The sequence below is a fragment of the Callospermophilus lateralis genome, chromosome 2 (assembly GCF_048772815.1).
Source record: "Callospermophilus lateralis isolate mCalLat2 chromosome 2, mCalLat2.hap1, whole genome shotgun sequence".
Lineage (NCBI taxonomy): Eukaryota > Metazoa > Chordata > Mammalia > Rodentia > Sciuridae > Callospermophilus > Callospermophilus lateralis.
In genome coordinates this window covers 37,177,429-37,203,746 of record NC_135306.1, presented here as the reverse complement: position 1 = coordinate 37,203,746, position 26,318 = coordinate 37,177,429, and the positions used below count along the sequence as shown (strand labels likewise).

General features: G+C 44.3%; 2 protein-coding genes across 2 annotated transcripts; both read right to left on the bottom strand.

The window, feature by feature from the left end:
• Positions 1 to 437: 437 nt before the first annotated feature.
• Ccl21 (C-C motif chemokine ligand 21) lies at positions 438 to 1,533 on the bottom strand. Its single transcript, XM_076843324.1, has 4 exons — positions 1,410 to 1,533; positions 1,188 to 1,308; positions 912 to 1,094; positions 438 to 833 (listed from the first exon to the last, which is right to left on the bottom strand). The coding sequence occupies exons 1-4, from the start codon at positions 1,474 to 1,476 to the stop codon at positions 800 to 802; spliced, it is 405 nt and encodes a 134-aa protein (XP_076699439.1). The 5' UTR covers positions 1,477 to 1,533; the 3' UTR covers positions 438 to 799.
• Positions 1,534 to 18,047: 16,514 nt separating this feature from the next.
• LOC143385775 (protein SPATA31F1-like) lies at positions 18,048 to 24,037 on the bottom strand. The gene is made up of 5 exons (XM_077108026.1): positions 23,894 to 24,037; positions 23,217 to 23,262; positions 22,626 to 22,686; positions 18,311 to 21,927; positions 18,048 to 18,202 (listed from the first exon to the last, which is right to left on the bottom strand). Exons 1-5 carry the CDS (start codon positions 24,035 to 24,037, stop codon positions 18,048 to 18,050), a joined length of 4,023 nt encoding a protein of 1,340 aa, XP_076964141.1.
• Positions 24,038 to 26,318: the final 2,281 nt, after the last annotated feature.

The window sequence follows — 26,318 nt, the reverse complement described above, 5'->3', positions numbered from 1 at the left end:
TTATCAATGGGTCCAGGCCACAGTGTTGCTCTTGAGGACCTCTTGGGTACTTGGAGGTTCTCATTCAGTAGGCCCCAGGGAAAGGGGAAGCAGTCCTTGGTAGATCTGGGAAAAGATCCAGAAGTCACTGCTGGAGTAACAGAGTGCTGAACAGACTCAGGAAAGGAAATCCCTGCAGAGTCCCAGAGACCTGCAAAGCCATGGTTGTGTGTGTGTGTGTGTGTGTTTTGTGTGTGTACATGTGCATGTGCATCTATGTTCCAGTAACACTGGCAGAATATTCATTGGCAGAAACTCCCCAGAGACAGGGCCCATCAGCCTCTCTTCAACTGCCCAGAGGTGTGGGCACCTAGGGTGAGTGGGAACATAGAATAGAGTAGATGACCCCAACCTGTAGTGACGCAAACACACAGGAACAGGGATTTGGGTGGGCGGCGGCAACAGCTTTTTATTTGGTTAAGCATAAATCACATTTAAAAGGAAGAGGTGGGATGCAATGGGGAGCAGGGTCAGGTCTTGGATCCTGGGTGACCTCCCAGAGGGGACAGTCCTGCTGTCTCCTTTCTCTGTCTCTCTGGGCCTGGCCCAGCATGGGCAACTCAGCCATGCAAGGTAGGGATGGGAATACAGATGGGTTGGCTGAAGCAGCAGAAGTGGGTGTGACAAGGCTGCATGGGGTGGCTGCTCTGGGGCTCCTGAGTCCTTCCTCTCTTATAGTCCCCTTCTTGCCTCTTGGGTTGGGGCTTCAAGCCCTGGTGAGGCTGGTGGGGGCCTCCTGAGCTCCAGGCTGGTCACTGAGCTAAGGCCCTTTGGGGGTCTGTGGCTCTTCAGTCCTGGGGGGCAGAAGAAGCTTGTGAGGGGCTGACCAAGGCTCCCCTTCACCTCCCGCCTCGTCCCTTCTGCTTTCTCACCTCTTGCAGCCTTTGGAGCCCTTTCTCTTCTTTCCAGGCTTCTGGGTCTCCCTGTCCTTCCTACAGCCCTGGCCTTCTTTCCGGGGGGCTGGTGGCTTGTCTAGACGCTTCATCAGCTGCTGCACCCAGGCCTGCTTGGGGTCTCCACAGAGCTCTGGCTGGGAGCGCTTCTGGGGCAAGAACCTTGGGGTTGGAGGTTAGTAAGCCTTCTTAGCTTTGCCCACCATACCGCCCCGCTCAACCATCAGCCTGTAGCCACCCCCTTGTGCCACTCACAGGATAGCTGGGATGGGGCAGCCTAAGCTTGCTTCCTGCTTCCGGTAGCCGCGAACAACCTTGTAGGGAATCTTCCTTTGGCTGTACTTTAGGCAGCAGTCCTGAGCCCCTCCATCACTGCCTGCAGAATGAGGGTCACAGGGACACAGGGGCTGCTTAAAAGCTATTACCTACATGTCTCCAGCCCCTTTCCCCCAGCTAAGACTCCTCCCTCCTTGGTACCTTGGGTCCAGGGGACGCAGAGGGCCAGGACCAGGATAAGGAGGCTCAGAGCCAGTGTCTGAGCCATGGCTATGGCTGAGTGTGAATATGAGGCGAGAGCTGTAGGCAAGATGGGCAGCTGAAAGTTGGGGGGTCTCTGTGAGGGCTGGGACTGGCCTTCTGCCTATTTATGCAGTCTGACACTTTCACTTCCCTCATCACCCCTCCTTTTCCTTCCTGAAAGCTGGCTGAGCCCTCTCCTGGCGCTCAGCCTCACTAGTATGCCTGGATTAAAACCACACAGCCAAACAGTTCCCAAGCTGCCTGACTCGACCTTCATAATATCGGTGGAATCCATGAGGGCCTCCTCTTATTTTCAGACACTGCCTTGGTGCAAGCCTTGCCACGGCTCCCCTGGGCACTTTGGTGGCTTCCTCACGGCTCTCCCGTGCTCTAGACTCCACACTCTCTCTCCTTCAAGCAAATCTGATAATAGGCCTTTATCAGACACATGACTTGCAAACATAATCTCCCATTCTATGGGCTGTCTTTTCATTTTGTTGTTAGTGTCCTTTGAGTCAGGAAAATTAAAAATTTCAATGAAGTTTAATTTACCCCCACCCACCCCCAATCCACCCCCAATCCACCCCCAATCCACCCGCAGCCATTACCTGTGCTTTTGGTGTTGTTTTTAAAAAAATCATCACAAATCAAGGCTCATGGTGATTTTCCCTGTTTTATTCTAAGGATTTTAGAGTTTCAGTTCTTACATTTAGATCTTTTATCCATACTGAATGAATTTTTTTTTTTTTTTTTTTTTTTTTGTGTGTGTATAGTATAAGGTAAGAATCAAATTTCATTGTGCATGGGTGTATGCATGTGTTTGTATGTACTAGGGATTGAATCCAGGGCTAGGCAAACACTACCACTGAGCTACATCCCCAGCATCTCCTCCCCTTTTAAAAATTATTTTAAAATATTTTTTAAATATTTCTTTCTTTTTCTTTCTTTCTTGTGCTGAGGATCAAACCCACGGCCTCACACCTGTGAGGCAAGTACTCCACCACTGAGCTACAGCCCCAGTCCCCCTTTTAAAATTTTATTTTGAGACAGCGTCTCTCCTAGTTCCTAAATTGTTGATGCTGACCTCAAACTTGCAATCCTCCTATTTTAACCTCCCTATTATATGGGATTAGAGGTGTGTACCCTCACTCCTGGCTTAGGGTTCAACTTCTTTAACATGTGGATATCCAGTTTTCTAGCACCTTGTGTTGAAAATGACTGTCCTTTCCCAATTAAGTGGTTTTGGTTCCCTTGTTGAAAATAACTGACCATATGTGTGAGGGTTTATTCATTGCATCTGTCTATATATCTATCCTTATGTTACTGCCATTACTATTTTAATTATTGTAGCTTTGTAGGAAGTTTTGAAACCAGGAAATGTTAATTCAAAAACATTGTTTTTTTTAAAGATTTGGCTTTCTAAATAAATGAAAAGATACCCCTATTCATGGCTTAGAAGATTTAATATTACTAAAATGATAATACTCTCCAGAGTGATTCACATATTCAATACAATCTCTATCAAAAAGTAAAATCCATCCTAAAATTTATATGGAATTTCAGGGAAATGTGTATACACACACACACACACATTTGTATATATGTAAGTACGTATATATAAGTACATATACATTTATATGTATATATGTATGTGTGTGTATATATCTATATCTATATCTATATATCTATATATATATTCTTTTTCTTTTTCTCTTTGGTACTGGGGATTGAACCTAGAGGTGCTTTACCACACATCTCCAGCCCTTTTATTTTTTATTTTGAGACAGGGTCTCACTAAGTTGCTTAGGGCCTCACTAAGTTGCTGAGGCTGGCTTTGAACTTGTGATCCTCCTGCCTCAGCCTCCTGAGTTGCTGGGATTTCTGTGCATCACTGTACCTGGATTTCCCCACAGAGTATGACATTAGCTATGGGTTTTTCAATTATTGCCTTCATCATGTTGAAAATGTTCCCCTCTATTTCTAGTATATTGAATATATTTTTTTTAAATCATGAAAGGGTATTGGATTTTGTCAAATGTATTTTCTGCATTAACTGAGAGAATCAAATATCACATTAATAGATCCTTTGATCTATTAATGTGATATATGAAATTGACTGATTCTTGTATGTTAAACTACACTTGTATTCTGAGAATAGATGTCCCCTGCTCATGGTATATAATTGTTTTAATATGTTACTGAATTTGCTTTTCCAATATTCTGTTGAGGGTTTTTGTGTTTATATTTGCAAGGGATATTGGTCTGTAGTTTACTTGTGGTGTCTTTGTATGTCTTTGTCTAAATAATGTTGACCTCATAGAATGGGTTAGGAAATGTTAGCTCTTTTTCAACTTTTTTAGAAGAGTCTGAGAAAGACTAGTTAATTATTTAATTAATTAAATTGATTGATTGATTGATTCTTGACATTTTTGGTAGATTTTTTTTTTGTTAGTGAAAGCATTGTTCTTGAGTTTTTTCTTTATTGGGATTCTTTTTTTACCAATTTAATCTTCTTACTGGTTATAGATCTGTTCAGATGTTTTCTTGAGTTTTGTGTGTTTTGGGAATTAATTCATTTCATCTTGGGTCTCCAAATTGTTGGAATACAGTTGTTCATACTATTCTCTTATAATCCTTTTTGTTATGACAAATTGATATTTGATATCAATTTGATATTTGATATCAATTGATAGTAATGTCTTACTTTTATTTTTGATTTTAGTAATTTAATCTTTTTTATACTGGGTATTGAGCCTAGGACCTGCTGAGCTACATCCTCTAGAGATCCTTCTGCTTTAACACAGGCACTTACAACCATAAATTTCCCTCTTAGTACTGCTTTCCCTGCATCATATATGGCTTGGTATATTATGTTTTTATTTGCCTCAAGTTACTTTCTAATTTCCCTTGTGCTTTCTTCATTGATTCTTTGGTTGTCTAAAAGCATGTTGTTTAATTTCAGAATATCTGAGCTTTCTAGTTTTATATCTGTAAGGACTTCCAGTTTCTTTCCATTGTGATTGGAAAAGATAACTTTGTATGATTTCAGTCTTAAACTTCATTAAGACTTGGTTTTTGGCGTAACATGTGTTCTGTTCTGTAGAATGTTTCATGTTCACTTGAGAAGAAAGTGTACTCCTCTGTTGTTGGGCAGAATCTTCTCATTATGCCTGTTAGGTCTAATCAGTTTATAGTGTTGTTCAAATTCTGTTTGCTTATTGATTTTTTTTTTGGTATTGGGGATTGAATCCAGGGTGCTTAATCACTGAGCCACATCCCTAGAAATGCTAAAAAAATTTTTTTTTTTAAATTAAAAAAAATTTTTTTTTGAGACAGGGTTTCAATAAGTTGCTTAGGCCATCACTAAATTGCTAAGGCTGGCCTTGAATTTGTGATGCCCCTGCCCCAGTCTCCCAAGCTGCTAGGATTACAGGTGTGTGCCACTGTGCATGGCCTCTTATTAATCTTTTATCAGGTTGTTTTATCCACTATTAAAAATGGGTTCTACAGCTATTATTGAAGAACTGCCAATTTCTCCTTTCAGTTCTGTCAACTTTTGCTTGTAGTGTTGTGGAGCTCTGTAATTAGGCATTTATAACTGTTGTATCTTCTTGCTGTATCAGACCTTTTAAAAAATATATGATGTCGGGCTGGGGTTGTAGCTCAGTGTGGTAGGTCACTTGCCTTGCATGTGTAAGGCACTGGGTTCGATTCTCAGCTCCGCATATAAATAAGTAAATAAAATAAAGGTCCATCAACAACTAAAAAAATATTAAAAAAAATAAAAAATATATGATGTCTATCTTTGTCTCTTGTAAACTTTTTGAACTAAAAATCTATTTTGTCTGTCATTATATAGCCACCTCAGCTCTCTTTTGGACACTATTTGCATCCTTTTATTTTCATGTTGTGTCTCTTTCTCTCTCTCTCTTTGTTCTGGGGATTGAACCCAGATATATTTTACCACTGAGCTAATCCCTAGCCTCTTTTATTTTTATTTTGAGATAGGACTTCACTAAATTGCTGAGGCTGGATTTGAACTCATGGTCCTCCTCCTCAACCTCTTGAGTTGCCCGAATTATAGGTGTGTGTCATTGCTCAAGGTGTCTTTGTGTCTTTATATCTAAAGTGAGTCTCTTGTAGGTAGCATACAGCTGAATCACATTTTGCCAATATATGCCTTTTAATTGGTGGATTTAATTAATTACTTTTAAGGAAGACGTTATTTCTGTCATTTAGATATTGTTTTCTGCACATCTGATATGCTTTTTGTTCCTTAATTCCTCTATTACTGCCTTTTTTGGTATTTAGTTCATCTTTTTGTAGCATACCATTGTGATTATCTTCTGCATTCCTTTTCTGTATGTTTTGTAGTTATTTTCGTAGTGGTTGCCTTGGTTATTACAATTAACATCTTAAACCTAAAACAATCTAGATTAGTTTGAATAATACCAACTTAGTTTCAATTGTATATAAGCACTCTACTCCTGTTCACCTTCGTCCTTTTTCCTTTATATTGTTATTGTGATAGATTACATCTTTATATATTGTGTGCCCACTAACATAGATTTATAATTATTGTTTTATGCATTTTCCTTTTAAAATTATGTGGGAAAAAAGAATCACAAACCAAAATTGCAATAACATTAACTTTATATTTCCTTATGAGTTACTTTTACCAGGGATCTTTTTTTTTTTTTTTTGTAAGCCTGTGAATTACTATTTTAGTATCCCTTTTGTTTCACCATGAAGGATTCCCTATAGCATTTCTTTTGCTTTTTTTTTTTTTTTTTTTTTTGCAGGGGGGACACCAGGCATTGAACTCAGGGGTACTCAACCACTGTGTCACATCCCCAGCCCTATTTTGTATTTTATTTAGAGACAGAGTCTCACTGAGTTGCTTAGCACCTTGCATTTGCTGAGGCTGGCTTTGAACTCTAGATCCTCCTGCCTCAGGCTCCAGAGCTGCTGGGATTACAGGCGTGCACCACCGTGCCTGGCTCCCTTTAGCATTTCTTATAATCAAGTCTACTAGTAACAAACTCCCTCATTTTGCTTATTTTTTCTTAATTCTTTATTTTTATTTTTTTAGTTGTGGATGGACACAATACTTTTGTTTTATTTATTTATTTTTATGCGGTGCTGAGGATCAAAACCAGTACTTCACACATGCTAGGCAAATGCTCTACCACTGGGCTATAACCCGAGCCCCTTTCCTTAATTTTTGAAAGATAGTTTTGATGGAAACACAATGCTTATTTAACAATTATTTTTTTTCTTTTAGGACTTTATATATCATTCCATTGCCTTCTGGCCTCCATGATTTCTGAAAATCTGCTGTTAATCCTACTGAAAAATGAGCTGGGGATGTAACTCAGTGGAAGAGCACTTGCTTAGCCAGTGGGAAATCCCTGGGTTCAATCCCCAGCACTGAAAACAAAATTATTGATAATCCCTTGTACATAGTGAGTCACTTCTCTCTTGCTTTTGAAATTATTATTTTTTTTGGCTTGAGTTTTGACTCTAGTATGTCTTTGTGTGGATCTCATTGAGATCCTGCTTATCCTGTTTAGAGTTTGTGAGCTTCATGGAAATGTATGTATGTATGTGTGTGTGTGTGTGTGTGTGTGTGTGTGTGTGTATATATATATATATATATATATTTTTTTTTTTTTTTTTTTTTTCTCATTAGATTTGGGATGTTTTCAGACATTATTTCTTCAAAAACTTATCCCATCCTGTTTTTTTCTTTTTTTCATCTAGGCCTCCTATTTATATATCATAGGAGGCCTAGATGAAAAAAAAGAAAAAAAAAATATATATATATATTTTTTTTCATCTTTTTTTCTTTCCATTTCTCAGGCTTGATCATTTCAGTTGTCTTATCTTCAGGTATGTTGATCCTTTCTTTTGCCTGCTCAAACCTGCTGTTGAATGCTCCTAGTGATCTTTTTCACTTCAGTGAAATTTATTTTTAGTTCCAAAATTTCTATTTGGGTTCTTTTTCATAATTTGGAGCTGTATTTTCAACTCTAAAATTTCTATTTGGGTTCTTTTTCTTGATAGTCTAAGTTTTTTTTTTTTTCACATCCTGTTTTCCATATTTCCTTTAGTTATTTGCTTAAGGTTTCCTTCAGCTATTTGAATTTATTTAAGACAGTTAAAGTTTTCATTTACTATTCCCAGTGTTTGAGCTTTCTTGGGGATGGTTTCTGGCAAATTATTTTTAACTGTGAATAGGCCATACTTCCTTGTTTCTTTGTAATGTTTTGGTGAGAACTGGACAATATGAATATTATAATGTAGGATAATCTTTGGAAATATAATTTTTCCATTCCTTAGATGTTGCTGATATTTGCCGGTTGAGGACTATGCCATCCATTTGTGACTTTTCATGACTTATTTTGCAAAATGTGCATTCTTTTTTGGGGGGGCATGGAATACTGGGGACTGAACTCAGAGGCACTTCCACCACTGAGCCACATCTACAGCCCTATTTTGAATTTTATTTAGTGACTGGGTCTCATTGAGTTGCTTAGTACCTTGCTTTTGCTGAGGCTGGCTTTGAACTCACTTCCCGAGTTCTCAGTCTCAGCTTCCCGAGCCACTGGGATTACAGGCATGTGCCACTGTGCCTGGCCAAAATGTGCATTATTTGATGTGAGGGGTCACTGAAGTTTGTTTTGAATTTCTGGTCAGTTAGTGACCTAAGAAGGGTTTCTCACCATCCCCTTGCAACACATATAAAAACATTTCTGTAGTTTTAAATCTTCTGATTTTTGTTGTTGGGGAAGTTACTATACCTCAAAAGGCTGAAACCAAGGCAAACCTGTCTCTTTGGGAACTACCATACTGACTAAAATATATAGCCCCAAATTGGGGCAGGGATGAGGTTCCCATTGCCCTCTCTGCCTCTAGCCAGCCACTCTAGGAGTGTGGGATGCTATCCCCACAGTGTTGTCTGGGAGGAAGTTCATGCATTATGCTCTCTTATTAAAGACCACCAGCTTCTCCCTTTATCAAGTACCCCTGCTGCTGTTACAAATGCCCAATCAGGTTCCAGAATTCTGAGATGGTTGATGTCAATCACTCTTTCCACCTCCGAAGTTGCTTTCCTGGAGGGACAAATCCTTGGAGATTCTTACTCTGCTGTTTTACATCACGTCACTCCTATAGTTTAGTTTTATTTTTTGGCACTCTGCCACTGAGCCACATCCCCAGACCTATTTTTTTTTTTGTATTTTATTTAGAGACAGGGTCTCACTGAGTTGCTCTGTGCCTTGCTTTTGCTGAGGCTGTCTTTGAACTCTTGATCCTCCTGCCTTAGCCTCGAAAGCCTCAGGGATTACAGGCATGCGCCACCATGCCGAGCTCCTGCAGTTTAGTTTTTAACATTTAAAATCTTTTATCCACTTGGAATTTATCTGGGTGTACACTGTATGAGAAATATTGGGTCATAATTTAGAATCTATGTTTAAAACAGAATCAAGACCTCAGAGTTGTGACCCCCAAGTCAGAACTGGAAAGCCCATTTGGTGTCCAGGGTGCTAAACCTAAAAGCAGGTTCCTCATCACCACAGTATTTTTTTCTTCATTCCCAGTCTTATCAAAAACAGTTTTATGAAAGGATGGCTTATGAAGGGGCAGGGAAACCATATGGTGTTGGAGAGGGGATGAGGACTAGGACAGATGCAGTTAGGACAGAGGTGGTCAGGGACACAGTAGTGACAAAAATATTGGACCCACAATAGGGGTATTGCTTTGGGGGAGGATGGGATGTGGAGAGGTTGGAGATGGGGATACTTTTGGAATTGATGTGAAGGGGTGGTGGTTTACCCTAGGTTCACAGGCGAGAGAGGATGAGATTTGAATGACTTAAATGATAAATAATTGAGCCCATGACTCTTAGGTTTTGTAACAGAAGTGCCCTTGCTGGAAAGAGGCTGGCATTCCTGGAACATGACTGGGCGTTAACAAGGAGATAAGGTTTCCTGGATCTTTTACCTGGTCTGAAGGCAGATCCTGACACCATCAAGTTTTAAATTCCCATCTCCTCATTCCCACCCACCCCCAATTGCCTTTGTGGAAATAATTTAGGTAGTAGTGAGTGGCCTATGTGTGAAGTTTTCTAAAAAGTCAGGATAGCATGGGCCTAGATGAGGGTGGGAGACAAATAGATGATAACAGAATCATATTGGTGCTTCCAAATTTGGCTGCAGTTCACAATCACCTGGGGAGCTAGTTAAAAATACAGAATCAGAGTCAGTACCCTAGACCATCTTAAATAGAATCTAAAAACGGAGCCAAAGAATCTGTAAGTTGTCCAAGCATTTGGTGAGGGTGGGGCTGAGAAAGCTACCTGGGCCAATTCTGCTCCCAGCCCACACTCCAGATGGGCACAGAGCTGGTAGGAGGGAATAAAGTTGGTTTGGGGAAAAGGAAGCTAGAGAGATGTCTCCCCTACCTCTCTTTAGCGAGGAGACTTTCTAACCTGGCTGAGTGTGTAGAAAAAGTGGAGTGAAGGAAAGAAAGAAGGGGATTGTGCTGTATCCTTTCCTGAAACCCCAGGATCTCTGTCTGTCTCTCTCACCCAAGAAACTTGTTGTCCTCTTGTCTTTATTTATGCCATTATGGGGGGGGGCTTCATATTTGTGTCAGATGTATCCACAGCTCCATCAGGTCCCATACTCACCCGTCTTTCCTAAATTCAGAGGAAGATCTTCCTAGGATAGACCCAGAGCCTCCACCTCTGAACCTGAGCCTGCAGAGGTAGAGCAGCCTCAGAGAGACATTGCATTCTGGAGATATTGGGTCCTCCCTTCTTGCTCCTGAGGCTTAGAACCTAAATTAGGATCCCTAAGAGAAAGGAAGCAAACAGCAGGGACTTTGCTGGAGGTGGAAACCTGGCTGGACAAAAACCCAGGGCAGAAAATAGCTGACTTGAGAGCAAGGAGATGGCAAGTCTCTGTCCCTCCCTGGTCTGTGGAAGACCTGGGGGCATGAGAGGCGGGGAGTGAGTCCAGGTATTCCACTGTATAGATACAGTGCCCAGGAGGAGGACTGAGGTGATAAGAGGAGTTGTGACCCTTCTCTGGGACCCCAAGGCTTTGGGGGACCCATAGTGCTCTCTAGGATCCTTGGCTACTCACCCAGTCATTCCTCTGCCCGCAGCTGCTGGCCTGGCTTGTCCCACCCTACAGTACCACGTGAACCTTATCCTGGGTGTGGCAGTTTGGAGTCTATAGCCCAGAACCCAGGCCTCTTTTTCTCTTCAGGCTGGGCTGTATGTAGGTATAGGGGAAAGTACACAAAGACTTGGATGGCTGCACATGGGAAATGTGAATGTCCACCAAGAATTCCAGTCCTGAGGGTGAAGGTTTTGGCTTGATGAGCTCCTAAGCAAACCCAGATACTATTTGATGACTGGTCCCTGGTGGTGTTAGTTACCTTTTCACTGCTGGGGCAAAATAACCTGAGCAAAATGACTTAAGAAGAGGAAAGATGTATTTTGGCTCATGGTTTCAGAGGTTTCAGTCTATGATCGGCAGGCTTCATTGCTTTAGCATGAGGTGAGAAAAAATATCAAGGTGGAAGGCTGTGACAGAGGAAAACTGCTCTCCTAATGGTAGCTAGGAAGCAAGAGAGAAAGAGGGAGAGCGAAGCAGGGATGGAGAGAGAGATATTGAGGGTTGATAGGGACAAAGTGTAGTTCCCAAGGGCACACCCACAGGACCCACGCCTTCAACTAGATTCTATCTCCTACAGTTTCTACCACCTCTCAATTATGCTGTCAAATTATTAATCCACTGGTGAGGCTAGAGCTCATGATCCAATCACTTCCCAAAGTGTCATCTCTGAACATTGCTGCATTGGGGACTAAGACTTCAACACATGAGTCTTGCGGAGATATTCCAGATCCAACCCCAAATCCTGGGGGTGAAGGAAAGGGGAGGCACGTGGGGATGATGTCAGCTCTACCCTGATAGTGAGTGTGGACTGATATGCCTTATGACCAGATTGAGACCCTGGAAGTGGGGAGAGGAACTGTGTTTATTTGAGCCTCCCTCAGCCTCAGTCTCAGCAGGCCCTCTACCTGTTTAGGACAGGCACCTGGGCCACTTCTGTGGTAGACAGCCTAGGTGTGAATGTTGCAAGAGTCTGGAAATTCCCACATTGGGGAGGGCCACATTCCCCTCAGCCCCAGGCCAGCCTGCTCCCGCCTGCTGGGGGCTTCCAGGGCAGCAGATGCTCCCAGCTTGGCAAGCAAGGAGGCCTATGGCCGGAATTTCAGCTAAGAGACTTGGCGAATCTTGGAACATGATTTGGGGTGGGCAGGGCCCCATGAGCCTGTGTATCCAACAAGGGTCAAAGGGCCTGGGTGCTTTGGTGCTCCTGGGTTCCCAGCAGAGCATTGAGCCCTCCAGGAACAACATGCCCCATGGACTGGGCTGTTGGTCCTGAAAGAACCACCAAGATCCTGAGGGTACAAACCTTACTATGAGTGTGACATCGATGTGTCCAGAGTGGAGACATACATTACCCAATGTGTCACCACCCAGGGTTAGGGCTAGAGTTAGGCTTGTGCTTAGAACAGCAGTGATGTTGTGGTTGCAGACTGGAGTTGGACAGTGGTGAGCACAGAGCTGGGAGCCTGGTGATGTGAAAGTGGGATTCAGGATTGGGTTGTGATTCTGGTTGGTAAGAGCTAGTGTGCCTTGGATTAAGATTGTGTTAGGGTTGGAGTAGGGCACTGCTTGCATTTAGGATTGGGATTAAGATTGGCCAGGAGTTCAATTTTGTGTTGGAGAGCAGTCTTAAACTTCTAAGAGAGACTGGAAAGGGACTTAGGCGAACCAGTGTCCCCACAGTTATCCAGCTAGGGCAGATAAGTGCCCTGATCCTGGGGAAAGGGAACACCACAGTTTTCTACATCAAACTCATTTGGCCATGTAAACATGTTCACTTAACACCCAGCAGTATTACCTTTCTAATGTGGGTTATTTTAAGGGTTTCCCTTGAAGTTGTCTCTGGGAATGGAGTTGGAGTTGATTTACAGGTAGGGGCATAGGATGGGATTGTGGTTCACATTAATTAAAGTGTGGGGGAGAGATATACAGTTGGTCATGCCCTGTGTCAGGAGTGTCCTCCTGGGTATCCAGGACCTGATACTTGAGAGTTCCGTGAGAGTAACTAGACTGAATGTGTCTGTCTGGTTTGTTGTTCCCTCGTGCCTGCCATGTCAAGTCTGGGGCTCAGGACCCTGCCGGCATGGATCCAGCATTACATTGGGGACCCTCTGTAGGTGAAGGATGGGCTGCTGAAGAGGGCAGGGGACACACTTCCTGAGGGAGACACAGGGAGCACACAGCCCAGCTATTGAGCCCAGTGATATGTATGTGAATCAAAGGACAAGAAATAGGACAGAAATAGAAACCAGAGGTCAGATGAGGGAGAGACAGGTCTGCTCAGCAGTGGCCTTGAAGCTTAGGGAGGAGTCTGCAGAATGGGTTTAGATTGCACTTGTCTGTGGGTTTGTGTGAGGGGCTGTGTCAGTTATGTGTGCAAACGTGTTTTTGAGTCTGTGCGAGTTTTGGGGCATATGTCTACTGGGGCATGTCTGACTCAGGGTGTTCATGGGTTAATGTAGGTATGTTTCCTACACGTGTTTGTGTATGCTCTGAAAATTTTTCTGAGTGGCAAGGGTGACCTTGCGTCTTTTCTCATATGTACCTGTGTGGCTGAATGTCTGTCTTTGTCTCTCTGTTTCTCTGTGTGTGTGTGATCTCCTCTGTCTTCTCACTCTCTGCCTGCCCCTCTCCAGCCCCCCCCCCCCCTTTGCCTGACACACCCCAGCTGCCAGTACTATTTACCGCAAGCAATGGCTTCCCTTCCCGCTGTCTGGATTCCCATGGTCAGGCTGCCTGCCCGGGGGCCCTGCCCCTGTGGCCTCTGTAGGGGGCCTGACCTTGGAAGTGATACACTCTGGAAATCCCCCAGTGTGCTCCTTGCCTGGTCCTGGATCCAGAGAAATTACAGTGAAGGAGGGGCACGTGGAAGGGAAGGGGGCCTGTTGGCAGCACCCACCCATCCTTCTGGAAACAGCATCTTTCTCTGGCTAGTCCTTCTCCCCATGCTTTCATCCCAACCAAGTATTCAGGGTCCTGGCCTCTCTGTCTGAGGGTTTGGGAATGCACAGTCCTCTGCAAACCCAGTTAGACCTGGCGAGGATCTGGCACTTTGTGTCCCCAGCACCCTACGTGCCTGTGTTATGCTTACTTCTCATGTCCTCATTGAACTCAAGGTTGTCCCGCCATCTCTTCATTTCTTGCAGTGGACACAGGAACCATTCTTGTCCTTTCTTCTACAACAGGACTGGCCTAAGCCATGGGTTCCAGTCCAGGCAAAGTATTAAGTTTTGGTTGGCTGATAGAGAAGCAGAGGTCCAAATGCCTCTCCATGGTGCAGGAAGCAGCATCTCCAGGGGGTTTATTCTTGTGCTCATCCTGTGTTCTTTCCCTTCCTGCCTGGGCTTCAGTGAGTTGAAAAAAAAGCCAAGCAGCCTTTTTAACACTCCCTGTTGGTTTTGACCCAGCCTTGAACAGAAATGATATTGTGGAGAAGCCACTGTCCTCCCTCTGTTGGTGGTCCTTTGCCTGAGATTCCTTCCAGACAGTTCTGAAGTGCCTTCTGGAGGGCCTAAGGAAAGGGTTCTAGAAGGTCAGGCCATTCACCATATCACAATGTGGTAGAGATGAACCCCAGAGTTCCCAAGCACTGGTGCATTCCTAGCATCTACCCCTAGTTCTGGAGTAGCAAATTCTTATATGTATGCATCTTCTGATTTCTCCTCTCTTGAGTTGAGGGAGAGGTAAAGGGTGGTGTTGTGCTAGGGTTATGGGATAGCAGGCTTCATCCTCCATCAGCATACTGTGTGGATCTCAGACTGCTCGTATTCTCTCAGATCTTGGCTTTGTTGAGAACTCAGGATCCAGAGGTCTCAGTTGAAGCTTAATTCTTCCTTCAGCTCTTTGTTATGGGGCTTTGTTCAGCAACATGAGCATAAGGCAGGTAGGAGCCTGTGGGGGGCCCTGGGAAGGGCCTTCTCCCCGCTAAGCCAGGATGTGTGCACACTAACCCGGCTTCCCACCTGATGCCACTGTGACCCTTCTGAGTGAATTCCATTCATTCTGGGCCTCCCTTAGTGTCCTATCTCTGTGTCCCTCTGCACTCCCACCAGGCAGGGAGGATGTGCCTGTCCCAAGGCCTTCTTTGATCTCTGGGGATGCTTCAGGAAAACACCTGCAGAGTGTTGGCTCAGCAGGCCTGGGCCTGTGCCTCCTTCCCTGGGGGCCAGTTAGGGTCTGGGCCTCCATCCTTTTAGGCACAGATTCACCATTCAGAGGAGGGACTCATTCATGCTTCTTCCCATCTGGGGTGCTGCATCCTGTCACAGTGGACACATTGTGCTAATCTGTGTGGTCTATTAGAGGAAGCAAGTCCTGCCACAACTTCCTCCTGGTTTGACAGGATGCTGAATGGTTCTGGATTTCCTTAGGAATGAGGGGCATCCCCTGTCCCTCAAACCACATGATAAGAAAGTCCAGCATTTTCTTTTCTTTCTCAAGCTCTTGACATCTCTTGTGGTAAGTGGAAGGAGAATGCAGCGGTGCCACCTTCTGAGGGACATTAGGTGGCTAATACAGGTCTATCTTATCTACTCAGGGCAGCTTATTGTCTTCCTGCTTCCCAGCTTTCTCCTCTCACACCCAATTCTCTCTGGTCCCTTGCTGAGCACTAGGATGCCACATGTCTCTTTTCTTTTTTTTATTAGCCCCTTGCTGTTGTGCAGGTTTGATGCATTTGGTGTTTTCTCTGGGGTCTGTTCTGTTCCTCCAGTGTTGCAAGAGCACCTGCTTCACACACATAATCTGCAACTTTAACCACTTTTTGGTGTCCGCTTGGGCTCTCATACTGAGACCAATAACTTAAACTCCAATTAAAATTTTCTGTGGTAACTTCCAGAATCCCTCTCTACCTCCAATTTTTTTTGGCTTTGACTCTCTGTATAGCTCTCACCCTTGTGGTCCTTTCCTAGATTCTTATTCACCTCTCTGGGTCTTTGTCCATGCTCTAATTAATTGTGGAAGAAATCTTTATTTTTCTGATCCACTAACTGCTCTCTCATTGATACTAAGTTCTTTGTGTTTACATAAGCAAAGTGTCTGTACTTTAGCCAAAGCTGGTCCCTTACCCTGGGGACTTGCTCCCATTCCTTCATTTCTCCCACTCATTCATGGTTTCAGCAGCTCTTCCCTTGTTCTCCTACATCATTAATTTATCCCCCTTAATTGCATCTTTTCCATAAACATTCAATATTAATTTGTGCAAACTTTTGGAGCATATCTTCTTGGTGCTATTGCCTCATATTTATGCATCTTATTTTGACCAAACCTCTTGAAAGAATTAAGTTTGCTGTCACCAGTTGCTCTCATTCCATTCTGTCTTGAATCCCCTCCAGCCATGTCTTCATCTGCATCACGTACATGAGGCCATTCTTCAAAAGTCATAATCTCTTTGTGGCTAGATCTGAAGGTCCTCGTCTTCTTTGGCTTTCCATGCAGTCAATCACTTTGTCTTTGAAAGATGTCATCTTTTGGCTTCCTGTGTACCACACTCTTGGTTTTTCTGCTACCTCAAGGGCTATTGCTTTTCAGTTTCTTCTTACTGGTTCTTCCTATGTTTTCCAACTTCTTAAAGTAAAAGTATCCCACGACCCAGTCCTTAGATCTCTCCTTCATTTACATCCACTGCCTTGGTGATCTAACCTCGTATTATCGTTATATCTCTTTCTCTCATGAAGACAGGATTCTCTTTGGGGACATCATGTTTCTGTGTTGAGGATAGACTGTTTAGGGTATGGTCTCAGGATGCTGCTGCTTCAGTTTTGATAAACTAGAGGATGTGGTAAGTCATAGTCTGGATACATTTTTGAAGGTAGAGACAACAAGGATTTATTGATGGGTTGGATGTGGACTGTTAAGGGGAAAAGTTATGGATGTTTCATTCCACTGTACATGATCTGAACAACTGGAAATATGGAACTGCCATTAACTGATGTGGGAAATATGATCAGAGGGGTTTGATGTGAGTGGGTGGGTGTGGAGCAGATTTCAGGAGTTCATTTTTGTATAGTTTGAGATGAATATTTGGTTTCCAAGTGTATATATTGAGTAAACAATTTGGTCATGTGTCTATCACATGATATGAGATCAGGAGCTCCACGTCTGGGCAGGGCTGTGTCTTTTCCAATGTTGTGTTTGTAGTAGTACCTAACATGTAATAAGTACTTAAATATTTAATTTTTGAATACAAGATACTTCTTAAGGTCATTTTATTGTGACAGTTCCTTCTCATCAACTGAGTACTTCCTCCTGTGTCAGGGCTTCATAACTCATAGAATTCATCACATGATGTAGTGCTTTGTCTAGAACTTGGCTGGAACTAATATAAGTATCATTATGCACTAGACACAGTTAAACCAAAACACTAGAGAGACCAAGAGATCTCTGAAATAAAAGGGCTTATCAAGCCATTACAGATACTAGCCAGAAAAATAAAGAATGAGTTCCTGGGACAAGTTTTCACAAATTCCAGCAGCAGAACTAGGTTGGAAAATGTCCACTAAACTGGAGCCAAATGTATTTTTTTTATTATTTTTAGAGAGAGAGAGAGAGAGAATTTTTTAAAATATTTTTTAGTTTTCGGTGGACACAACATCTTTATTTTATTTTTTTGTGGTTCTGAGGATCAAACCCAGCGCCCCGCGCTTGCCAGGCGAGCGCGCTACCGCTTGAGCCACATTCCCAGCCCCAAACCAAATGTATTTTTAATAAACTGTGGGAAAAGAAAGCACTATAACCTACATTTGCTATGGATAATAAGGGCACAATAATGGGAATTAGGCAATGTTTTGGGATAGGAGGAAAATGTATAAGAAGTATTGTCTGGATAGGTTGGGGATGGAGTTCAGAAAGTTTATATGTAAACAAAACATGGTGGCGATGGGATTTTAAGTCAACGCTAATGGTCCTTTTGTTGATTCCATCTGCAGCTAGTAACTGATTAATCTCCTATCTTCTTCATACCACCTCTGGACTTTGTAATTAAATTTAGGACAATTCAGAATTATTCTTTCCACTATCCTTGATCTAAAATAGAGAGGTAAATGTGGATGGTAAATTATTGGAATTTAAGCCCAACCTTTACCTTCAATATGCCTTATTCAAGTCCCTGATAGGGAGCAGTGCAATAGTGTCCCTTCTGAAATGTGGCTGAAAACTCCTTTCCTACATAGGAAGGACTTTATAGCCCTCTTCATGCCACCTTTTAGCAAAGTATAATGGAGACAAAGAGACAGACAACTCCGCTTAGAGATATAGAGTGTATTTCAGGTGGTGCTCTGCTACACCTGTTCATCAATGGAAATGAAAATAGCGCTCTTCAGGGAATGCCCAGGTTGGGGAGCCTCGAAACACTTCCTCATTGCTTTGGGAGTTCTCTGGCGCAGGACAATGTTTCAGAGCTGAGGGCCAGGAGCTAGGGGAGGCTCCCTGGATGGGAGGCACAAGCCACTCGAGGACAGTGCCGAGGGCAGTGGCGGGGATGGCCCAGGGTTGAGGCAGAGCCATGCTGTCGGGAGCGTAGCCGGAGCTTACTGTCTGGGGAATGGGGACCATTTAAGGCAGCTGGGCCTGCTGGCTTCTCAGGGGAGGCTGAACGCGCCTTGGCATCTAAGTAGGTCAGGCCCACTGGCTTCTTAGGGGAGGCTGAACGGGCCTTGGCATCTAAGTAGGTCAGGCCCACTGGCTTCTTAGGGGAGGCTGAACGGTCCTTGGGGTGCCCACTTGGCTTCTCTGTCTTAGTTCTCCCCGTGGGGCTTTTGGCTGGAATGAGGCTCTTTTCAACATTTTCTTTTCTGGTTTTGGACACTTTCCCAGCTTTGGAGAACATGGACTCTACGTGCCCTTTGCCTTTCTTCTCAGGGGTAATGCAGTGCAGAAAGGATTTTATTTTATTTCTCAAGCCAGTCTCTGGAACCATGGGCTTCTTGTGAGAATGGGCTGGCATCGCCTTCCCCTGCAAGACCTGACTGTGCAGAGTTTGGCCCTGCAAAGGTTTACCCTGAATTTTCTGGGGGAGGAAAGACTTGTCCTGGGAAACGCGGGGCACCACGGGCTGGACATTCTTAGGGTTCCTTGTGGGCTCAGGGATGACATGTGGCTTGCTTGGACTGTCTTGCCTGTCAGGCTCAGATTCTTTCCCCCCAGGGACTGCTGGGGGTGGCTCTGGGGACTGCAGCTGAGGGTGATGCTGGTGGCTAGGTGGACAGGGATCCTCAAGAAGAAAGCTCTGGTTCCATTGCCAGGAGCCTCGGGATGTCCTGTTCATTCTTTCTGGCCTCTGATCTTCAGCAGGGTGTCTTTCTTCACTGACTGAGGAGATCCCAAGCCCTGCATCCCCTTCTCCAAGGTCCCCTGCTGCCTTGGGTTTTCCTGGGTCCTCTTTGTTTTCTTCCAGTGCCAGGACTTGGGCTGAGCCCTTGATCTTGTCAGGATTTTGGGGCTCAGGGATCCAGGGTTCCTCCAGGATGGGGTTGTTCACACTGGCCTCCACCTGAACGCAAAGTATCTGGGCCTCGGTCATGTTCGCATTGAGTTGTGAAATCTTGGAAGACCCGGGGGGTGATCCGTGGGGCACTGGTTTGGAACTAAGTGACTTTAGGTTGTGCTGTACTGCCTTCAACTCAGTGGCCAGCTGTTCTTTAAGGGGGATCCATTCTGAGTCTGGGGCAGGAGGCGGCTCTGGTATGATGGACAGTTCCTGGACTACTGTGCTTTCTGGAGTGCTTAGACTCCCGAGAGACTCCTGTGTGGATTTGTTGTCTGCAACTCCTGCAGTTGGTTCCCTGGACTCTCTTGCCCTTATGGGAATTCCCAATTGCATCTCTATGACCTTTTTCCTAAGGTGGAAATTTAGTTTGGGGAAGATGTGTGTCTTGGATGAGAAGGGGATAGTAGGAAGAGTCTGGCTCCTTGGAGTTACCATCTCTGTCATTTCTTCCACCTGAACTTCAGGCTGGAACTCCTCTGTATTGTCTGCCCAAGTCTCATCGTCATCTTGAAAGCATGATTCAATTCTCCTGCAAGGGTCTTCAGATGAGATCATCTGAATCAGTGGAGGAGTTGGAGGCTCCTTTGGGATTTCCACAGGCCCAGACACCATCTCTGTGATTACAGGTTGGCTAGATTTTGCTGGAACCATGGCCCTAGAGAGGGCCACACAGTACAGAGCAGGCAGGCCTGACAGGAAGACCAGATACTTGTGCCGCAGCATGGTTTCCAGTTTTTCAATGGCTGTATCAGACAGGACTTGGGGCAGCTTAGGGTGTTCAGTGTCAGCACTTGGTAAGGCCTGCTGCTGCTGCTGATCAAGGGCCACTGTCATCCAGGGCATAACTTTGGGCTGTGGGTCAGGTTCACTTGCTGCCTGCAGTTCTGGGTGCTGGCTTTGTGGAATGTAAGGGAAGGGAGCCACTGCCAGGCCTCCAGGAATTCTGCATTTCCAGGAGCTGAATACACAGGCAGGGACCTGGCCCTGGTGGATCTGTCCACATTTGGAGCCGATATGGCTCTGCAATACTTCCTTGGCCTGGGCAAACAAGTGTGGCATGGGGGTGGGCATTTGGGCTACAATGGGTGAGAATAGGACACCAGCCTCATTGTCATCTAGGGTTGCAAGCGGGGGCATGCTCACCCTGGGTAGGGCTGTACTGCTCCAGGACAGGGTCTGCTGGTCATTGGAGGAAAGGAGCAACTGGATGGACTGCTGAATCTTTGGGGGCAGGCCCCAGCGATGGTGAATCAACTGCTTCTGGAGATGGAATTCCAGCAGCCTGCGGGCATGCTCTGGGAAGAAGAGCAGTTCCCTGGTGAGGACCGAGAAGGACTTTCCTGGCCAGGAGGTCTTCATGGTCTCAGGAGGTTGGATTTTGTAACATGGTTCATACTGCTTGGGACCTGGAGCATGCTGAGATCTCTGGAAGACTGCTGGCAGGCCCCACTGAAGCTGGAGTTGCCTCTGCAGCAAGTGCCATTCCAAGGCTTCACACTCAGCCGTAGTCAGAAATGGGACACTGACCTGATTCTCAGAGGGAGACATCCAATTTGGGGAGGTTGGGGGTGAGGCTGGGAATGAGGCTAGGGGTGAGGCTGGGGCTGACTCAGGTGGAGTATTGGACAGCAGGGGATGGAGCTCATTGAAGAGAAGAGGACCATTCAAGGGGGACTTGGGCACATTCTTGTTCCTGGAGAGACTTTTAGAGTCCAAGAAATTAGCAATCAGGGACTCACTGTGCAGAGTAGGGAGGCCACAGAAGAGCTGGTTGTATTTCTGCTGCAAATTGCACTGTGAGTCATTATCCTGTTCCCCATGCAGTGAATAGATGTCATTTAGTACGTTAAGGGCAGGAGAGGGTAGGGTTAGTACGTTATAGTTTTGAATTTGCTGACAGTGGCGTCTTTGTTCTGGATTTACATCAGACCATTCAGAAACCCAGATAGACTGAATGGGCTGTCCGGCCACAAATGAACCCCATGTCTGGTGGGAAATGGTTTTAATTTTGTCAATAATAACCTGAGAAGTCATGGAGGAAACCTGTGGGTTTTTTTCAGATCGGTAAAACAATGTTGGGTCTGGCATAAGCTGCCTGAGGGAGTCTTCGACACGCCTGGGGAGCCCCCACCTCTGGAAATGCATCCATTTTTTTACATGTACCTCAAGAAACCTCAGAGTTTTAGGATTGAGTAAAGGCAGGTGAGCGGGGAGAACTGACTCTATTTCTAAGGCCATAGGATGGGCCAGGTTAGTGATCTCTGAATTCGGTGATACTAAAGAAACCTTAGGCTTCAAGTGGTGATGAACTTGGTCCTCCTGGTCAAGGTAAATGTTGTTCTGCATAATCTTCTGCTCATTCACTGTAACTATAGATTCCTCAAGCCTTGAAGAAGCCATAGTCTCTGGGCCCACTGGCTTATCTGCCAGTTGAAATTCCTGCTCTAACTTGAGGTGATCGGCCCAGTATTCTTGGATTCTGATTCCATCATTTTTCCGGGAAACTGTCTGGGTTAAGCATTCGTGTTCTATTAGTTGGCTTAGTGTTGGAGTTTCAGATGCCACTGAAGAATCTCTGGAGTGCTGGGAATGGAGCTCCAGATTCTGCTCAAAAGACATACTTGACATGGACAACACCTCTAGGCAAGAAGAGCCCCATGATGATCCCAGTAAAGTAGAGGGGATCTGGTTATTCTCACCCTCCAGCAATTGGTCAATCTCCAGAGCCACACCATTGCAGGTTTGGCAGTAGGGATCTGCACATAGAAGCTGCCGCACACTTTCCTTCTGAGGAAGCCATCCCTGACTAGGAAGGAAAACATGGCAACCATTAAGGATGGAGTGACATCTGCCTCTTCGCAAGAGTGTGGCTGGGGATTGCTACCCCATCCCTGAGTCCTACAAGAGCTGGGCCTATACTGTGGAAAATGAGGTCCTTATGGGAACTCGTCATTCTGAGAACTATGGGATGCTATACCCTGCTGCTATACCCAGCATCTTTGGATATTATTCTCTTGAAATTTTAAGGAGAAAATAAGATGATAGGCTCCTATATGAGGGATCCCAGGAACTGTCTTCCCTGAAGACAGACCAGAGGAGGTAATGTCAGCAGAGTCCAGCAAGACCCAGGAGTCGCCCTTGAAAGGGTATAAATGTAAGAGAGTAAGACAATGATGACTTCATTATTCATTTTCTTGATGGGATAATTTGTGTCATGGCTGAGTACAATCCCATGTCATGCCTTTTATGAATTATGCACTAGTCAAATCCTGAGTTGTACAACTGCTGTGACCCTAGCACAGAGAAAAATTAGGTGACTGCCTCTTTCTTCCTGAGATATCTGGACTCCTTACTGCCATAGCAACTTTCTCAACCAATAAACTAGTCCCAACCATGCATGTCTCCTAACCAGCCATTATCCCTCTCCTCATCCCTGCCCCAGGCCTAGCTAAGAACTCATAGGGCATATGGGGAGTTGAAAGACTGCAAAGAGCAAGAGATCACCTTTTCATGAAAGAGAGCAGCTCCTGAGGCTCCTCAGCTTCCTCTTGGGAAGGTCTCCTAACTGAGGAACCAGGACACAGTGTTATATGGTATAGGATTGTTTCAGGGGCCTCCTATGGGAAGCTCAATTTTAAGACCTTTGACTCAGCAAGAGGAAACTAAAAACTCAAGGTCAGTGCTCCAAGATATGTTTATGTACAGAATCACCATTTACAACATGATATCCCTTACCTAATGTCATATGATATTCACAATCACAATGTGAGTGAGAGGGGATCATCAGCCTATTTAATGGATAAGACTGAGAGATGAAACAGTTCCTAAAGGTCATAAAACTAATAAATGACAGTTAAGGACATCTGCCTTACTTCTTCAATTATTTATTCTCAGGGTCATAAGGTAGTGAATTTTGGAACATTCCCATGTTCAGATTTCCCACCCATGGAAGTCCTCTGTGAAAGTCATCAATTTGGGGGAAATTGGAGCCTTCAGAGATTAGAACACCTGGATCCTGGCACCAGGGGTAGAGCGACAGATACTATATAGGAAGCTAGCCCACAGTGGGAATCAAATGACAGTTTGGGACTTTACCTCTTGACGCTGCATCTTTATTCCTTTGCCTGACTTTTCGATGATGCTTGAAGACAAAAAACATGAGAATGTGAGACTAGGATGCCATTTTCTTTTTCATGCCCCAAATGAGACAAAAACTCATATTTCCCTTTCCCTTTCTCCATAGCTGTCTGCATTTTATATACTCTCCTACATTTCCTTTTCCATACTCCACCTTTTTCCACCCCAACATTTCCCTTTTCTGCTTCACCCTTCTGATTCACTTCAAGATTCTGCATTCTTCATCCTCCTGTCCTCATGACAAGTTCTACAGAGAGCTTGGGATGACACAGGAAGAAAAGTGGAATGGATTAAAGGATGAGCATTTCTAATGACCCAATGACTTCTGCTTTACAAAACTCACCAACCAGAAAAATCCCCCATATTGGGAAGTCTTGAGATCTAGTGGGGTAGACTTTATAGCATCTATTTCTCAACTCAAGCCAAATAGGAAGGGTCTTGAGGCTTTTCATTGCATTGGAGGGAGAGCTGGTGAGGAATTAAATAGGTTCTCAAAACAAAAGCAATATACAAAGGTAACTGAAAGTATGGTATAAAAATGGGGTCGGGGGAGATTTAATATGGAGAAACACTGAAAACTTGAAAGCTTATCTGAGGCTTAAACTAGCTCAATTGTGGTGACAGTGTTTCCCTACCCGGCAGCTGCTCCTTGTAGGTTTGCGCTTCAATCCATAGTAACTCCGTCTAATTTGCCAGATAATTAGGATAACGATGAAAAGAGAACCATAGGTATATAAGGGATATCCAGTGTCCCACAGAACAGATGTAAGGCTCAACATGGCCTAAACATTATTAGCATGAGGAGACCAACCATCTCTACAACTAGGCATTCAGGGGTCTAGTGCCAAATGACTCCCAGTGCTTCACCCTTGTCTGTCCACCTCACAGAGGACAGAACAGGCTGCAGACTGCATCACAAAGCCCTCCTGTTTCACAAGGGAGGCTCATGTGGTGGTTCAGTCTGTAGGTGAAGGCGTCTGCTCCTCTGTGAAGGTTGCAGAGCCTGCGTCTAGAGGTGCCACACGCACATGCCTATTTCCCACTTTCTCTTCATTCTCCATTCCCCACAACAGGCTGCTGGCTCGGCTCACTCCTTTCACAACAAATGTTTGGTCACCTGTCCTCAGAAAACTGAGTGCTTTTGTGACACAGGGGAGGGAAGGAAGAGTGGAGGAAGAGTGGCTGGGATGGAGGAACTTCACCAACTCCCCACTTCCCTGGAAATATAACTGAGAAGTGCACAGGAGTTTAGGGAGGTGAGCGAGTGGTTATGGCTTGCAAATGGAGAGCTTTGATATTTCTGGCAATGGGTGACAAGAAATCAGAAGTGCAAGGAGAGGAGACCATGGCTGATGAAAGGCAGGGTTCGCTGTATCTTTAAATGACATTGTGGGAGGAAGGAAGGGAGGCCCTTGGGGGTGTGTGTGTGTGTGTGTAGGGTGGGGGGATTGTAAACATCGCCTTCCATGCAGACACATTAATGTGGCTTGCTTCAGGAACTCTGTCTATTGATGGGTGTTCTAGAGCTGTTTTTGCCCAGGTTATAGCATCCTCCCTGCTCAGGGAGATGAAAGCCTGCAGAGATGGATGGGTTAATGGCCACTTCCATCTATGTGTCACAACCTGCTTGCTGATCATGGTTGAATGTATTGTTTGCCTGGAGTCCATATCTGATTTTGGAATCTTTAAGGGAGGACAAGTGTCTTCCATTCAGCCCCAGGTCCTATCACTCCTATGCCCTATTTATTTAGACATTTGTATAACCTTCTTGGCCTCTGTGGATAGTGTAATATGCCTCTAATTACCCAGCACTTCTGAATTTTATTGAGAGGTTTGCCTTGATGACAGTGATCCAAGCCAGAAAATCCTTAGGCTCAAAATCTTTGGAGAAGGGCTGGGGATGTGGCTCAAGAGGTAGCGCGCTCGCCTGGCATGCGCGCAGCCCGGGTTCGATCCTCAGCACCACATACAAACAAAGATGTTGTGTCTGCCGAAAACTAAAAAATAAATATTAAAATTCTCTCTCTCCCTCTCTCTCTCTCTTTAAAAAAAAATCTTTGGAGAAGCTAATTTGTTTTTTTGTCTTTCCCCACAGCATCCAGCTCACCCAGGACGCATGGTGAGCTTTCAGTATGTTCAACCCTACGTTGGGCAGTGTCAAGGGTACAAAGACATTTGAGTTGTGTAGTTGTATTCTCCCTGCCTGGTCTCAAGAGACTCACATACATTTTCAAAAATATGACTAATTCATATAAAGCAAGAGTCAACAATTATTTTAGGATAAGTAGATTTAAACTCATTTGTGGGGCTCTAGTCACAAACATCATATTTTGGAAGACAGAAATCCTAACAATAATCGAGATCATTGCAATAGGCTGTTGGGTCACTGGAAAATCATAATAATGATCATGGTCTTTAGAGAGAGCTATTGGGTAGTTGGAATTGGCTTTAAAAGTACAAATTGTGGAGTAAAGGACTGTTTATGGTGGGAGAGAAACTTACCAACAAATGTAGACACTAAGGAATGATCCATGAGTTCATTTGGAGGTAAGAAACGCAGTCTTTCTCTAGAAGAGGTGCAGCTATGTACATGGGAGAACAAATGTGGGGAAAGACTGAAAGAGCAGGAATGAGGCCTTTTGAAGGAAGGCCTAAACATTTATTTTATGCAATCACTAAGATCAATTTTTTTAAAGTAGGCATACACATACATGGTAAAAATTCCAGTATTAATTTAGCCTAGGAGAAGCATGAGTAAATTGATATATTTTTCTTCATACCTGGAAACATACCATAGACATTGTTTTCCCCTTTTTTTGTTTAGCAACATGAACACATTTTCTTTTTAAACTTTCTTTAATGCCTGCATAGTGTTCTTTGGTGGAACAAAACACAATTTATCTTTAATTCTGTGTTCTTGGATATTTCATTACTTGAAATCTTTTGTTCAACAAAATAATGCTGACACGAACCTCATAGATAGAAGTCTTGTCACAGCAATGAGTACAGATGTAGGAGAAATTCCTAAGGGTTGAATTGACAGATCAAAAGGTGTGTGTA

Excerpts from the sequence above, each read along its gene's own strand:
- Ccl21 (XM_076843324.1), bottom strand. The coding sequence starts at position 1,476 with ATGGCTCAGACACTGGCTCTGAGCCTCCTTATCCTGGTCCTGGCCCTC. Across the intron at positions 1,309-1,409 it reads CTGCGTCCCCTGGACCCAAG|GCAGTGATGGAGGGGCTCAG; the intron begins GTACCAAGGAGG and ends CTCATTCTGCAG. Across the intron at positions 1,095-1,187 it reads TGCCCCATCCCAGCTATCCT|GTTCTTGCCCCAGAAGCGCT; the intron begins GTGAGTGGCACA and ends TCCAACCCCAAG.
- LOC143385775 (XM_077108026.1), bottom strand. The coding sequence starts at position 24,037 with ATGTTGAGCCTTACATCTGTTCTGTGGGACACTGGATATCCCTTATAT. Across the intron at positions 23,263-23,893 it reads CTACAAGGAGCAGCTGCCGG|CATCATCGAAAAGTCAGGCA; the intron begins GTAGGGAAACAC and ends TTTGTCTTCAAG. Across the intron at positions 22,687-23,216 it reads TAAAGATGCAGCGTCAAGAG|TTAGGAGACCTTCCCAAGAG; the intron begins GTAAAGTCCCAA and ends CTGGTTCCTCAG.